Here is a 15,694-nt window from a genome sequence, read left to right as displayed (position 1 = left end):
TTGCATGCAAGCTGTTATAGGAAACTAACATCCTCCAAGTGGTAGACAGGTCATGTGTATGCTCAGTGTGTATTTTATCCCATAAGTGGGGCTTGCACTTTTTTTGCAGGTAAGCACTCATCTGTTTTAAGTAGCGCTGTTCATTTCTTTGCTATGTTTTAATTTATTTCTAGTCAGCTGCTCCCACTTAACAGTTTTGCCTTTGGTGTATATGCAGAGCCTCTGTTTGGGTTCAAGGTGCGTTTGTAGTTTCTGGGGGGGCTCAGCGCATCTCTGAGCAGAGGCCATTCAGAGGCGGCCTGGTGATGCGCTGATCCCACTTTTTTGCACAATTCTCAATTTCACTTGGTAGCGCCCCCAGGCTATGCATATGCATAGGTAGGATTTAGTTAGTGTTAGGTCCCCTCCCATGGAGGAGAGACTTCTTCGACAGTGGGAGGGACAAGTACTTAACAAGTTGCATGCAAGCTGTTATAGGAAACTAACATCCTCCAAGTGGTAGACAGGTCATGTGTGTATGCTCAGTGTGTATTTTATCCCATAAGTGGGGCTTGCACTCTTTTGCAGGTAAGCACTCATCTGTTTTTAAGTAGCGCTGTTCATTTCTTTGATATGTTTTAATTTATTTCTGGTCAGCTGCTCCCACTTAACAGTTTTGCCTTTGGTGTATATGCAGAGCCTCTGTTTGGGTTCAAGGTGCGTTTGTAGTTTCTGGGGGGGGCTCAGCGCATCTCTGAGCAGAGGCCATTCAGAGGCGGCCTGGTGATGCGCTGATCCCACTTTTTTGCGCTATAACAGTATCTACCCACATGTGTAACGTTATGGAATAACGGGAGTGCCACACTGCGCTGCTTCTTTAAATGTGATTCTTCTTTCATGCATCCTTCTATTTATGCTATATTTCTACACCTTGTATTGCACTGTACCTACTGTATGTATCTACTGTATATACCTGTATGTGTGTATTGTATGTATATACTGTACGCTAAAACACGCTGCTATTGTAATACCACCGACCCCGTTTGCGCCAAAACCAATTCCGGGTACAACTCACGTTGTACTTGGCGAAATAAACTTGATTCTGATTCTGATTACACCATAGAGAGGAACTAGGTGAGCAGGTAAGATTTTTTTCTCAAGCAATGCGTTTAGCTTTTAGAAAATTGTTTAGGGACATATCCATCAGAGAAGTTCCAACATTGGATGGGGGTTTACCTCTATAAATAATCTTACAAAGAGCCTCATATGAAGATGTGATATCCGCTTCTACATCAAGAGAGGAGTCATCTCTGATACTATGGAGCCATCTGTAGATATAAGAAAGTTGAGCAGCTAGATAGTACATCTGAAAGTGTGGAATGGCAAAATTGCCCTTTCACACTGGCAGTTGCAAAGTTTCTAGGGAAAGTCTAGGAGACTTCCTAGTCCAAAGAAAATTAATCATAATAGAATGAATCTTTTTAAAAATAGAGTTTGGGATCCAGCATGGGGACATCAAGAAAATATATAGGAGTTTGGGGGGCAATGATCATTTTGAAAAGGTTAATTCTACCTAATAAATCTAAGGGTAAACTGATCCATCTCTTAAATTTCATCTCTGTCAACAATAACTGGGGACAGGTTATTAGAAATATATGAATCGTTTTGTCTGGCAATAGTTATACCTAGGTATTTAAAGGAGGAACAAAGTTGTAAAGGAAGATCTGAGGGGATTGTGGAGTGAGAGCCTTCATCCACCGGAAACAATATAGATTTAGACCAATTCACTTTCAATCCAGAGAAATTTCCAAATAACTCCTATACCTCCAATACTCTCTGAAGGGAAGGACCAGGGCTGTCTAAATAAAGAAGGACATCGTCCGCGTATAATGAGATTTTTTCATGGACTTTTTTAATTATCCAGTCAACTATACCACAGTCACCCCGAATAAAGGCAGCCAGAGGTTCCATGGCAAGGGCAAAAAATAACAGGAAAAGGGGGCAGCCCTGACGGGTACCCCTTCCAAAATTGAAGGGGGATGATAATTGACCATTCACACGAAGACGGGCTCTAGGCCCGTTGTATAGGATATGCACACATCTCCAGAAGCCCAGTCCAAACCCGAACCTCTCAAGAACCAATTGAAGATATTGCTAAGACAGGGTATCAAAAGCTTTGTTCATATCTAGAGCGAAAAGGATTCTATTACCAGAGTAAGAGTGAGGAAATTGTAATTTAGCAAATACTCTGTGAAGATTTAGCTTAGTGGATCGCATAGGGATAGATCCTGATCCAGGGAAATTAATTTTTCAATAACAAATTTCAATCGGGCAGCTAAAATTTTGGCAAGAAATTTGACGTCTGTATTTAGCAATGAGATCGGGCGATAAGAATCGCAAGATTCAGGGTTCTTCCCAGGCTTCAGGAGAAGGGTGATATGGGCTCCCCCATGGAATCTGGAAGAACACCAGTAGAGAGGGAGTTGTTAAATGTATGAAGAAGGGCTTGTGAGGTAACATTTTTACTTTTGATATACCATTCTGAAGGGATACCATCAGGTCCGGGTGACTTGTTCGTTTTAAGGGTTTTAATTGTGGCTAACACCTCAGTCAGGGTTAAGGGGGCATCTAGCAGAGATTTATCTTCATCCTCTAGTACAGGAAGTTGGCACTCGGTAATAAAATTATTTAGGGATATCGGATCACACTCTGGGTTTGCCTGATATAAGTCTGAATAGAAAGATCGAAAAGCTTCAAGGATAATATCAGAAGAGCAACAAATAGAACCAGAGGAGCTAATAATTCTAGAAATAACTAAGGGAGAACAGTGAGCACGTACCATGGAAGCAAGTAACTTGCTAGATTTATTACCGAATTCAAAATAAGTTTGAGAAAGGATAAAGTTTGGCTCTGTTCAAAAGTCTGAGTTCATGATCACGGCGAGCCTTCGCCCATAATGCATAGTGGTCTGGAGAAGGGGAAGTCGAAAATTGTGAGTGGGCAACATTCATGGCATTTTCAGTAGTGGCCATGTAAGCCTCGTCATTCTTAAGAGTTATACCTTTAATGTGTCCAAAGTGGCCACAAAGAGTTGCCTTAGAAGCATCCCATACAACTCCCGCAGGAGATGAACCAGAATTAATACGCCAGTATCCCTCCATTTGAGTAAGACAGTAATTCACAACAGTTTCATCCTGAAGCCACAGCTGACCCATTCTCCAGCAACCGGAGTTGATAACTTAGCTATAAGTGTGCAAATGTGGTTTCCCATGATGCATCACTACTGAATATGCAAATTATCTTGTAACTAATACATTTTTTCAGAGCCACATCAATCCAAATGCAGACAGCCTGTTTTGGACTTTCTGGTCCTCATCAGTGCATGGCAGGGATTGATATGGCTCTGTGGGATAGGGCTTAGTCAGAAAATGTGAAGAAGGTCAGTGTATGCTAACGCTTTCTGATTTTGTCCAACGGAAATGATCATTCTGCAGTGATAGTTTATGGCACCATTAAACTTTAATTCACTTACCTTTATTACAAAGCTTTTTAATCATTTCTAATATGGTTTGGGCTAAACAAAAACATAAAGAGGAAGCATTTCAGAAGAGACAATATATCATTTGTAAAACATAAAAATAATCACGTACATGCTATAAGAATACAATATAATATGATGCTATAAGAATACAATATAATATGTCTATGTACACTTTTAACAAATTTGCAATTTTGTAAAAGTGAATTAGTGCTCATTGGATAGTGGCCCAGAGCCTGGTACATAGAGGAAGGAGTCCATTTGCTCTATTAACCCCCTCCTGACTTTCCAACGCCCATTGGCTGTAGGAGGGTGGCAGCTACAGGACCGCATCCCCGCTGAGTTATGGAGCTCGGCTACGTAAACAGCCTGCCAGCTGCAATCGGAGCTGACAGGCTGTTAGGGGATAAAAAACATTTATTTACTTTTGTACAGCGCTGTGATCTAGTGCATCGCTGTACTCGGGACAGCCCTGTTACTTGGCTGTCCCCTGGAGTGGCTCACAAAGCGATACTTCTCATAGGTTGATGCCTATGAGAGTGATCAGCGTGATTGTATCTCAGGGGGGAGGGAAGGAAGGAGGAGGAGTAAATAGAAAAGAGCCAGTTTTATTTTAAAAAATCACTAAAATTAATAAAGAAAAAAAAAACACCAGGAGAGGAGAGGGAAGGCTGATTTAGGACCCAGAGCCTTCTCTTTTCTTAGGTAAGGCTCTATCTTTTTTTTATTAACGATTCCCAATGACTTTAAGCTACCGCTACTCATAGCACCCCACAAGACTTGTGATTATTGCGATCCTCTGACCCAATCATCTAGCCATTACAAATTAGCCTTTTTCGGATATTTATGTCTCCGTTCTCAGCACATCCCCTTCAATAACTGATTGTTCACTTTCTGCCTAATATATCCCAACAAAAACATACACACCTTCACACACACACCAGCATAATAACAAATATGACAAACTCACCTTGTTGGAATAACCTGTTTATTAAGAAAAACAAAAAAAGTAGTTGGACATTAAAGAAGTATACTTAAGAGAAGAAATAAACAAGTAAAGCAGCTCAACATATTACAGAGTGACAGTAATCATAACATCTGATGCCCTGCACCAGGGCCGCCATAGGGGTGGGATAAAGTTTGAACAACTAACACTAGAGTGAGAGGCCAGGGGCCCCCCAACGCCATTTAAAAATCAAAAACGCAATTCCAGCTTCGACGATCACTGGATCGTCAAAGCTGCGGTTTATTAACCTCCTCCCCCTTCAGCAGCCACCCTCTTCTTTCTCTCTCCCTCCCTCTGCAGCGATAGTGGGCGGCTGGTGCTGTTACTCACTGTGCCTCTCACCTGCGCAGATTGCACCACCAGCTCTGGTCTCCTCTGTCCACGGTACCAGAGCCCACGGCTTGATGACATCATCAAGCTGTGCCCCGGGGCTGTAGACAGAGAGGACCAGAACTGGTGGTGCAATCTGTATGGGCGAGAGGCACAGTGAGTAACAGCACCAGCCGCCCGCTATTGCTGCGCAGGGGGAGATAGAGGGGGACACCACTGCAAGGGGGGGGGGATCCTGTACTGTGGCACCTATACTGGCTAAACCAGTACTGAGACACCTATACAGGCTAACCTGTACTGTGGGCACAGGGCAAAGCCAAAAAAGTCTCAACCGACTTCTGCAAAAGTCCCGGCAGCATTAATTACAGGCCACCATGGACTCAGGGGGAAAGACGTAATTTGGCTGCCAGCTATTGCTATTATAATAATTTGGGCTCCGTCTTTTGAGGGTGCCCAAATTAATGTATATACTTGTCTGTGAGTATAGAAATGTAGGTCTGACTCACTTAATAAAAGTGTAGGGGTCAAATTATTCACGAGTAACGAGCAACACTGAGCACACTGAGTACTGTGTGTACTATTAGTGACATTCCCACTTGCAGCAATTTCCCAGGGGTAAGTAACACTATCTTGATAAAGGAAATGCCAAGAGAACACAGATCTGAAAGTCCTGGCTACAACAATTAACAAGGAAAGGGGCAGGGGAAGATACTGGGCTGCAGGAAGGGGAGTGAATAATTGCTGCACCTGGGTGCCTGGAGGAGTCATTGGCTGAACCTTAAGGGTCAGGAGTGGTTAATAGCTGCAATACTGTACACAGTGCAGTCATTAATTGCCCCCCCCCCCCCCCCCAGTCACCAAGTGCAGCTGTTAATTCCCCTTGGTCCCCAAGTGCAGCCATTAACTTTGCTGGGTAGACTTATTATTGAGTCAATAAAAAAGTCTAGGTTAAGGGGGTCAAATATTGGAGTTGACTTATACACGAGGTCGACTTATAGTCGAGGCTATACGGTACTGTCTTAATGCTGCTATAGTCGTAATTCACATTACAGCCTACGGCGGCCATGGTGTGCTCAAATTTCCCTGCGTCATTTTGAGTTGTCTCGCTCAGCCCCAATTTATGTGATTTGAAACAGTGATACTCTGAGCCATGAAGACCAGTGTGACAAATAAAGGAGCTCTGAAACTGCAGGTCCTAAAATAAGGCCACCAAGTAAGACTAGATGCAGCTCCACCCGGGCCACCATATGAAGCTCAGTGGAGCCCTTCTTTAAGACATAGCTACCTGATTTTTCAGAAGACATCATTTACATAAAACCAGATAATGACCCGATCGATTACCTGTTTTCAGCATTTTTCCCGCAACCAGGATGATAACAATGAATATAATGATCATGATTAGATACGGCAAAACTTCCGAGGTCCATCCACGGTATTCTGTAAAACAACCAAATTAAATTAAATGAATTGATTTCTCAAAATCTCCAAATAGGATGCTATAATTGGCACAAGGTCTGCACAGAGCGGAGATGTGATGCTCTAATGATTCCCGGCAATACACGTCTGGGCAGGGCAGGAAGTCATACATCTGGTATTTATAAACTGGGTTGGATGTTGTGCTGAAAAGTGAATAAATGATCGATACTGAGCTCCGGAGGAATCCGAGGGACAGAAATTGCACGTTTGATATTTTATTTAAAGAGACCCTGAAGTAAGTTGGATATGGAGGCTGACATATTTAATTTTAAACAAAGCCAGCTGCCTGGCAGCCCTGGTGATCATTCATGGTTGGTACTGCCTTGCCTTAGAGACAGAATAGTAAATTATTCAAGTTATGGTGAAAATTGGCCCAAAAGAACAAACAAAAAAGACCACCACTGGCATAATGTAGGGAATGACACAGAAGTGTATAACTACATATGACTGAGCATCATATCATAATTCTGGAGGGGCCACAGCCTTAGGTGGGCTTGAGTAATAATGTCCTCTCACAAATATCAGTGGACCTGGCTATGTCAATTGCAAGAAAACATATACACACAGCACATGCACAGAGAACAATAGTTGTACCCCTTCTTCACAGTTTCCCTGCATGCTCTGCCCTCTTTTTTTAATTAACAACCCCACTAGTTACCACACTGCTTGCAATGCACATGGCTTTCTTTATCTCTGAGATCTGGTCACAGATAGGGGACATAAATACAATAATACAATACAATAACATTTCTATAGCGCTTTTCTCCCATAGGACTCAAAGCGCTTAGGCTCTCTCAGATTCAGTAATTAGTAGGATGAAGTATTCACACAACAAAAGTTATATTTCTGCAAATGCCAAACTAAACAGGTGGGTTTTCAGTCTGGATTTAAACATGTCCAGGGATGGAGCTGTCCTGATCTGTTGAGGTAAGGAGTTCCAAAACGTAGGGGCAGCATGACAGAAGGCTCTGGGACCAAAAGTTTCCAAGTGGACTCTGGGTATGACTAGATTATTAGAACCTGTGGATCTGAGAATGCGGGGATTGCTACGCAGCTGCAACATATCTTTCATGTATCCAGGGCCTAAATTATTCAGGGATTTAAATGTCAGTAGGCCGATCTTGAATAGGACCCTCCATTCTATAGGTAGCCAGTGAAGGGAGTGCAGGACTGGCGTTATGTGGCAGTGACGGGGTTGGTTGGTTAGCAGTCTGGCAGCAGTATTCTGTATCAGCTGTAGTCGGTACAAGTCCTTTTTTGGAAGGCCAGTGTAGAGAGCATTGCAGTAGTCCAGTCGGGATGTGATGAAGGCATGGACTAAGGTTGGCAGATCTTCTGGGGGAATGAGGTGCTTGATTTTTGCAATGTTCTTTAGGTGAAAATAGGATGATTTCACCACAGCAGAGATTTGAGTTCTGAAGTTTAAATCCCAATAAAAACGGCCAATGAACAGGAAGGGACAAAGTGGGACTGCCTAATCCTTGGGTACGCGATCAGCCACCATGGTTGCTATAGCTACACACTTACCCTGGATTAGCCTATTCTAATACTGCTTAGCTTCAGTGAGGTAACACAAAACTCTAATTTCTCAGGGTTGGCAAGGTTAGAGATACTACCTGAAATAACATATAAGGAAAGAGAACTTAGAGCCCAATATAGTGTAGTAAGTCAAGGCAAATGGAATAATGTGAAGGAGTAAAGTATATACTCACAAACCAGGGTTACCTCCAGGCAACCACTGTATGGGCAGGTGAGGAGATTGGCCTGTCCTCACTCAGGGCTAAGAAGTCGCTCTCTGTAGATGTGAAAAAGAAGGGGTATCCCCCTCCACCAAAGGTGGATATATACTGTATTACGAAATGAACAGAGGCGCCAAAAGGATAAAAACAATATTTAAAATGTTTAAAAATTGCTTAGGAGGCAGTGGTGGACTTACCTCCCTCAAGCAAGTCCACCACTGCCTCCTAAGCAATTTTTAAACATTTTAAATATTGTTTTTATCCTTTTGGCGCCTCTGTTCATTTCGTAATACCTGAAATAACAGCATAAAGTTACATGTTACTTACCTACAACAGTGAGTCTCACACTCCTCCTCATAGGCTGCAGGAGACTTTCATGTTCCACACGACAGGTGAAAGTGATGCCGTTGTCCTGAAGCAATGCAACATACAGGAAGAACCCAGAGATGCTGTAGGTACCATCTCGGTTATATCTGTGGCTGCTGTAGATGACATTTGGCACCAGAGATGGTAGAAGGCCAGGATGCTGAGATTCTTTTAGCCATTCTATATTGACATCCAGAGGGTAATAATTGGAGGCATCACAAACAAACTTGTACTCGTCTCCCTCTGTCAGTGTCAGAAATTCCACATTGACAGACACCGTTGGGCGCTCTACAAAACAGAGTGGACAATTCTCATTTGTTGTACTAGAAAAGATCAATGAAGTACCCAACATTTATATACTTATGTACTAAGCTATAAGGATGAGTGCCTTGCAAACTAAGTACAACAAGTTTCAGAACCAAAGTTAAAGCAAAACCCCAAATAAAAATATGTTAAAAGTTAATAAAAATTTGGTGGACTACTAGTCAAGCTATCGGTCTACTGACCAACTTGTATGATAGTGGAGCTGAGCAGGTGCGGGGGTGTTACCGGGGGTGCAAAACTCAATGCTATGGCAGCCAGGACTGATGAATGAGGAACTAGAAATGGAAGAGGTAATTGGCCTGGCTATAGAGGGGAAGCTGCCAGTGCAGCAAAGAGAATGTCTCAATTTCCCTACCTACTAACAGACCTTGGTGAGGCATATATGGCTGTGCTGAACTAGTCAGCACTTGGGAGGGTCAATAAGATGCAAACTGTGTGGTTATTTCATGCAAAAAGCTAAAACAGGACCAATCAAATGCAGCTGCTGCAGTGTTAGATTCATTTTCAAGTTGTATCAATTTGTATAAAATGACCATAAACTCTGCATCAGCTCGTAATTATGTCCATGTCATTGGACATCCATGGTAAGCGCTAGGCAAAGGAACTGGTTTTTATTTTTTTAGCTTAGGTGGATTTTTAATTTATCTTTAAAAAAAATAATACTGAAATGGTTAAATCCATGGTTCATTGGCCATTAATTAAAGTGGACCCAAATTAAAAATACAAGATTTAAAGGGAACCTAAACCAAGAGGAATATGGTGCTTTCCTTTTAAACAATACCAGTTGCCTGGCAGTCCTGCTGATCTCTTTGGCTGCAATAGTGGCTGAATCACACACCTGAAACAAGCATGCAGCTAATCCAGTCTGACTTCAGTCAGAGAACCTAATCTGCATGCTTGTTCAGGGGCTGTGGCTGGAAGTATTAGAAGCATAGGATCAGCAGGAGAGTCCGGCAACTGGTATTATTTTAAAAGGAAAAATCCATCTCCTTCTCAGTTTAGGTTCCCTTTAAGAAATAAAATCTATTTTCTAAATTATAATAATAAATAGCTGCCCTTTTTTCAGCTGCATGATGACAAATATAAAATATTTTACATTTATTGGAGAAACCCCTCCCTTCCTTTCATTTTGCCGGGACAGAATCCGGCAAACTGGTGGAGTAGATGGTGTCCAGCAAAGGAGGAATTGCTAATGGCTGCCACCTGTATAACCCTGGTAATGAAAAGAGAAGGGTGAAAAGCATGCACGGAAATGCTCATAGGCTTGAAGGAGTGTTTATTTATCTTTGTATGTGTCAGAGTGGTGCAACTAAATATTTTGAATTAAAAAAGTTTGGTTTGGGTCCGCTTTAGTAATGTATCAGATATCTAGGGGCGCATATGAATGTCAGGTCATTGATACATAGTTATAACGTTTAACCCATTAAGATATTTACAAAAAAATTATCAAAATGTTTGTTTATCCAGCGTGTACTGGTCATTAGAGAGAGGAAGATGCAGAAAAAGCCTTCAATAGGCTAGCTAGACGCTTCCTAGTTAGTACAGTGAATAAAATTGATTTGGGACCTTTCTTTGTAGAGAGAATATTATTATTATTATTAATTGTATTTATAAAGTGCCAACATATTATGCAGTGCTGGACAATAAATATGTACAATGATACAAGGATGACAGACATAACAACGGTTATACAATATAGAACCAAGTTATTGTAACGATTGGTGTCAGCAACACAGATTTTTTCTGATTATTGGTGATCTGCAGTATCACCAATAATACAGATACTATACCTGATTATGTGGTGATATGCAGAATTACCAATAATACTAGTATAACTAGACACAGGACACCCAATGTGATATTGTGTTTGGTGCAACAGTAAACTGAGAAGTTATCTCCCGAGAAGCGGGAGATACAGACACTACTGCAGCCAAGGATTCCCTGAGGAGCAGGGAATCAGACTGCACTGCAGCCAGTGGACCCCTGAGGGGCAGGTTCCCACTGACTGTGCTGCAAGATGATCTCCTGAGATGGAGGTAATACAGACAGTACTGCAGCCGAGGATTCCCTGAGGAGCAGGGAATCGGATGGTACTGCAGCCAGTGGACACCTGAGGGGCAGGGACCACTGACAGGACTGCGAGAGTGATAACTGGTGTAATGAAAGATATGATCGGACTGCAGCCAGGGACTCCCTGAGGAGCAGGGACTCAGACTGTACTGCAGCCAGGGTAGGGAATCAGGCTGTACTGCAGCCAGTGGACTCCTAAGGGATAGAGACCACTGGCCAAGCTGCAGGAAGGCCCGCTGAGAAGCAAGTAACCATAAGCCTGTGCTTGCACCTGATGAACACCTGAAGAGCAAGTGTCACAGATAGTACAGTAAGGCTGATCACCCAAGGTTTGGGTGACAGTCAGAGAGGTCAGACAAGCAAAGTCGGCAACACATGGACAGATAAAGTACAGAAATGGAAGACTGATTCAGTATCCGGGTTCAGGCAATGTCGGCAACAGGTAATCAGATAGGCGGAGGTACCGAATCAGCAAGCAGGAGAGTGGTCAGGAAAGCCAGAGGTCATAACAGGTAACAGTATATATATCATTCCTAGTCTTAGGTGTGAGGTCCTTGGTCTCAACACCTGGGATCTAGTCTAACAGATAAATAGTAGCAATGTAGCAATCTCCTAGTCTTAGGTGTGAGGTCCTTGGTCTCAACACCTGGGAACTAGTCTAATAGATAAACAGTAGCAATATAGCAATCTCCTAGTCTTAGGTGTTAGGTCCTTCGTCTCAACACCTGGGAACTAGTCTAACAATACAATAGTACTAGAAAGGCTATCATCGGAATTTGACTAAGTGTGAATTCCGAGCTCCGGCTGGTTCTAACACACTGTAAGATCTGACTGGGGTCTGAGTGCTCACACGTAAGCTTTCGCAACAGCAGACAACTTGCAACTGACAGACAAGTCCTATATATACCAAGAGCGCTCCACAGCGCCGCCCCAGTCACTCAGCCAATCCGGAACATAGCTGGAATCAGCTGATCGGCATGATCAGCTGACTTCCCTTCTGTTAGCATGAAGGTCCTGTCGCATGGCGCGCGCGTAGCTCTCAACCTGTGTGCACTAGAAGGACCAGGTGAACCAGCAGCATGTAGCCGCACGGCAGAAGCCGCCGTCTGGAACGCGGAGATGGCCGCCCTGCCGCTTGCCCATGCGGCGGCATCTCCGCTATTCATTACAGTTATACAAGGCAAACGGTACACGATACATGATCATGCAGTTATGGGCCAGTTAGGTAGGTTAAGTAACACAAGTACAGGCTGTCATCGGAAAGGAGCACAGGATCCTGTAGATCATAGTTTCTCAACGTGTGGTACGCGTACCCCAGGGGGTACTTCTGAGGGTTCCAGGGGTACTCGGGCTTGATATATTTAACCAAGAATAACAAATTTAGAGTTTTAGAAAATGATAAATCTTATTTAAACAAAGCCAAGTTAGTATTTTAGCTAACTCTAAGCAATAGTAAAAGCTTGGAAATGGTTTAAAACCAATTATAATGTACTACGATTAAATATAAATTTGTCAAGGGGTACTTGTGATAATGTTTACTATGCTAGGGGGTACTTGGTGAGTATATGGTTTTAAAAGGGGTACATACCAATAAAATGTTGAGAAACACTGCTGTAGATTACACTTGGGAAGGGAGGCCCCTGCCAGAGGCTTACAATCTAATGGGGGGGGGGGGGGGGGGTAAAAGTTAGCTTCCCTGGGTGGGCACGAACCTGAGTTGGCACGAATAATAAGCCTTTATGCTAATTTATCAGCTAGAGTTATGATAAATGGATACCTTTCTGAAATGTTTTTAGTAAAGACAATAGAAAAATGTCATCGTACTGTGGGACTCTCCCCACTAATATCTCTTGTACACCGTACAGAATTTGGTCCAGCCAGGGATAAGTCCTGGAGCACTTTCAATAACCTGATTACAAATCTTAGAATTGTACGTGTATTAGGTAATAGGTAATAGGAAGCTAGATATCCCTCTCATATTAAACACTGACCAGATACATCCATAGGGCTTATAATGCAAATAATGAGTTATATGAGGAGTCTGGAAAGAAGGGAGTGGACTATCAGAAGTCACCTAAATAATTATGAACAATGGTTCCTACTAAAACAAAAGGCCACCAGGGATGTTATCCAACATCTATAAACTAATTGATGCCATCTCCCACAGAGCCCTCCCACCATACTGTGCAGGCTAGGCAGGGCCGGCCCTAGACTTTTTGCCGCCTGAGGCAAAATTAGAAAAAATCGCCGAGCTGGAGGGGTAGCTGACAGAAAGGGGGTATTGGGCCTAGCGGTGGGGAGGGGGGTCGGATCCCCCCCTCCCTCGCCTGGGTCCCCCGATCTGCGCTCCTCCTCCAGCGTTAAGTAACCAGCATGCATAAAGATGAAGAGGCAATGGGCGGGGGAATCACTCACCTCTTTCGCGTTCCATCGTGCACTCCACTGACGTCACTTCCTGCAATGCCGTCCACTTACAATACAGTGGGCGGCATTGCAGGAAGTGACGTCAGTGGAACGCACGGTGGAACGCGGAAGAGGTCAGTGATTCCCCCGCCCGTTGCCTCTTCATCTTTATGCACACTGGTTACTTAATGCTGGAGGAGGAGCGCAGATCGGGGGACTCAGGCGAGGGAGGGGGGGATCCGACCCCCCTCCCCACCGCTAGGCCCAATACCCCCTTTCTGTCAGCTACCCCTCCAGCTCGATGGGTGGCACCCAGCATCCATGGACAGGTGGGTGCGGCCCCCCCAGATCTGCCGCCTGAGGCAAATGTTTCACCCCGCCTCATGAGCGGGCCGGCCCTGGGGCTAGGACAAGGCAGATAGGCTTAAAGAGGGACTGTAGTGCAAATAACGTAAATAATACAATTTTACAATATTCATTTATAAATGATTTAGTCAATGTTTGCCCATAGTAAAATCTTTCCTCACCCTGATTTACATTCTGAAATTAATCACAGACGTTAATATCTTTAGTCCTGCCAGTTGATGTCCGTTCATAAAACTCTCAGGAAATTAACACTCTGCAAACGGAGATACTGTATCCTTGACAGTTGGAAACAGCCATTATTTCCCACAATTCAACAAGGTTTACAGACAGCAGACTGTCAGGACCATGGTCCAGACATCACACTATGGGAGGGGTTTCACCACAATATCAGCCATATGTCCCTGATGATCTGTTTGAGAAAAGGTAAAGCTTTCTTGTGGGAAAGGGGGTATCAGCTACTGACTGGGATGAAGTTCAATCTGAGGCTAAAGTTCCTCTTTAAGCTTGGTATAGATCTTTGGGCTGCAATCTTTTAGAAAATATGGTGTTTTTGTGATACTCATATACAGCTTACTCAGTTTAAATACTATCTAGATCAGGGGTCTCAAACTCGCGGCCCGCGGGCCATTTGCAGCCCTCGATACAATATTTTGTGGCCCTCGACGGCAAAAGCTTCCTTATAGTTCGCTTCAGTGCTCCCAAGTAATCCGCCGCATCCCCGCCGCTAAACGAGGGCTGCAGAGGCAGAGCCCCCAAATCGCCTGGGGGGCAATCCGCTGGCATTTCCTGGAAGGGGCAGAGCTTTCAGCTTCAGCTCTGCCCCTCCTGACGTCAATCGCCGCACGGATCGCCGCCTCTCCCCGCCCCTCTCGGTGAAGGAAGAGTGAGAGGGGCGGGCAGAGGCGGCGATGCACCGCAATTGTGAAATTCCTTATGCGGCCCAGCCTCATCCTGACTTTGCCTCCTGCGGCCCCCAGGTAAATTGAGTTTGAGACCCCTGATCTAGATGGTAGTTATCTCCTGACCTGTATGTATGGCTAGATATTGCTAATGGGATAACGATTTATGCTGTAAATGTAAGCAGATCCCCGGATCCTTTGTACATGTTATGTGGGAGTGCCCTGTGGTAAGAGGTTTCTGGAAGGAGGTGGAAAACTTCTCCAGATTAAAGTTGCTACATGTAGTTTTTGATGTAACGTTAGCAATTTTTGGGGTCCAAGATACTGATACAATTGAGGTTTGTCAGCAGAGGGGGTCACTGGTGGAATTAGGCGCACACATAGCTAGAAAGCTTATTATAAGAAGATAGCAAGAACCCTGAACCACCTGCACTTGAGGATGGATTGTGGAAATTTGAACGTTTTGGGTCTGAGGAGGGTAAGGAAGTGATTGGTGCAGCAAAGTGGCTAGCCAGGAAACAGGTTTGGGACAGCATAGTCACATAAGTACAACGGATTATATTTGCACAATTAGTTAATGCTTGGCTTAGGGGTGGATCCTGGAGGAGTTTGTGTGTGAGGGTTGGTGGTAAAGAGTATATATGAGGTATGTATGGGGTGAGGTGGATATCTGTTTTTCCTGTCTGTTTTATGTATTTTAGTTGCTACACTGACTGTAAGTTTTAACGATTAGACCACAGACAATGGGCCTGATTCACAAAGCGGTGCTAACAGTTAGCACCCTGGTGAAAAGCCCTTTATCACGCCTAAACTCAGTTTAGGCATGATAAGTTTAGGTGTGATAAGTTTAGGTGTGATAAGTTTAGGCATGATAAGTTTAGGTGTGATAAGTTTAGGCGTGATAAGTTTAAGCACCAACTGCGTTAGCACCGCAGTGCACAGCTGATCAAAAGTTTTGCGCTAGCAAAGTCTGGTGCACTTTGCATAGAGTTTAATGGCGCTGCTTTGCGTGCGGGACTTTGCGCGCGATCTACACTTATCTAAACTTATCACGCCTAAACTTATCACACCTAAACTTATCACACCTAAACTTATCACGCCTAAACTGGCTTTTCACCAGCGTGGTGCAATGGTTATCACGCCTAAAGTCTCTAACTGGGTTAGCATAGCACCGCTTTGTGAATCGAGCCCAATGAGT

General features: G+C 43.7%; 1 protein-coding gene across 3 annotated transcripts in view; it reads right to left on the bottom strand.

Moving 5' to 3' along the window:
* Positions 1-15,694, bottom strand: part of LOC137547054 (tapasin-related protein-like) — a 57,474-nt gene that overhangs the window by 24,189 nt on the left and 17,591 nt on the right. For all 3 annotated transcript variants that reach the window (XM_068270215.1, XM_068270214.1, XM_068270216.1), the window contains exons 5-8: positions 8,396-8,722; positions 6,195-6,290; positions 4,488-4,501; positions 3,512-3,553 (exon numbers count right to left, since the gene is read on the bottom strand). In XM_068270215.1, coding sequence (XP_068126316.1) covers positions 3,539-3,553; positions 4,488-4,501; positions 6,195-6,290; positions 8,396-8,722 — 452 coding nt within the window. In that variant the 3' untranslated portion in view covers positions 3,512-3,538. The remainder of the gene's footprint in view (positions 1-3,511; positions 3,554-4,487; positions 4,502-6,194; positions 6,291-8,395; positions 8,723-15,694) is intronic.

Source organism: Hyperolius riggenbachi, chromosome 2 (genome assembly GCF_040937935.1).
Source record: "Hyperolius riggenbachi isolate aHypRig1 chromosome 2, aHypRig1.pri, whole genome shotgun sequence".
NCBI lineage: Eukaryota > Metazoa > Chordata > Amphibia > Anura > Hyperoliidae > Hyperolius > Hyperolius riggenbachi.
The sequence above is the reverse complement of the archived record's forward strand: the minus strand, read 5'-3'. Positions and strand labels throughout refer to the sequence as shown.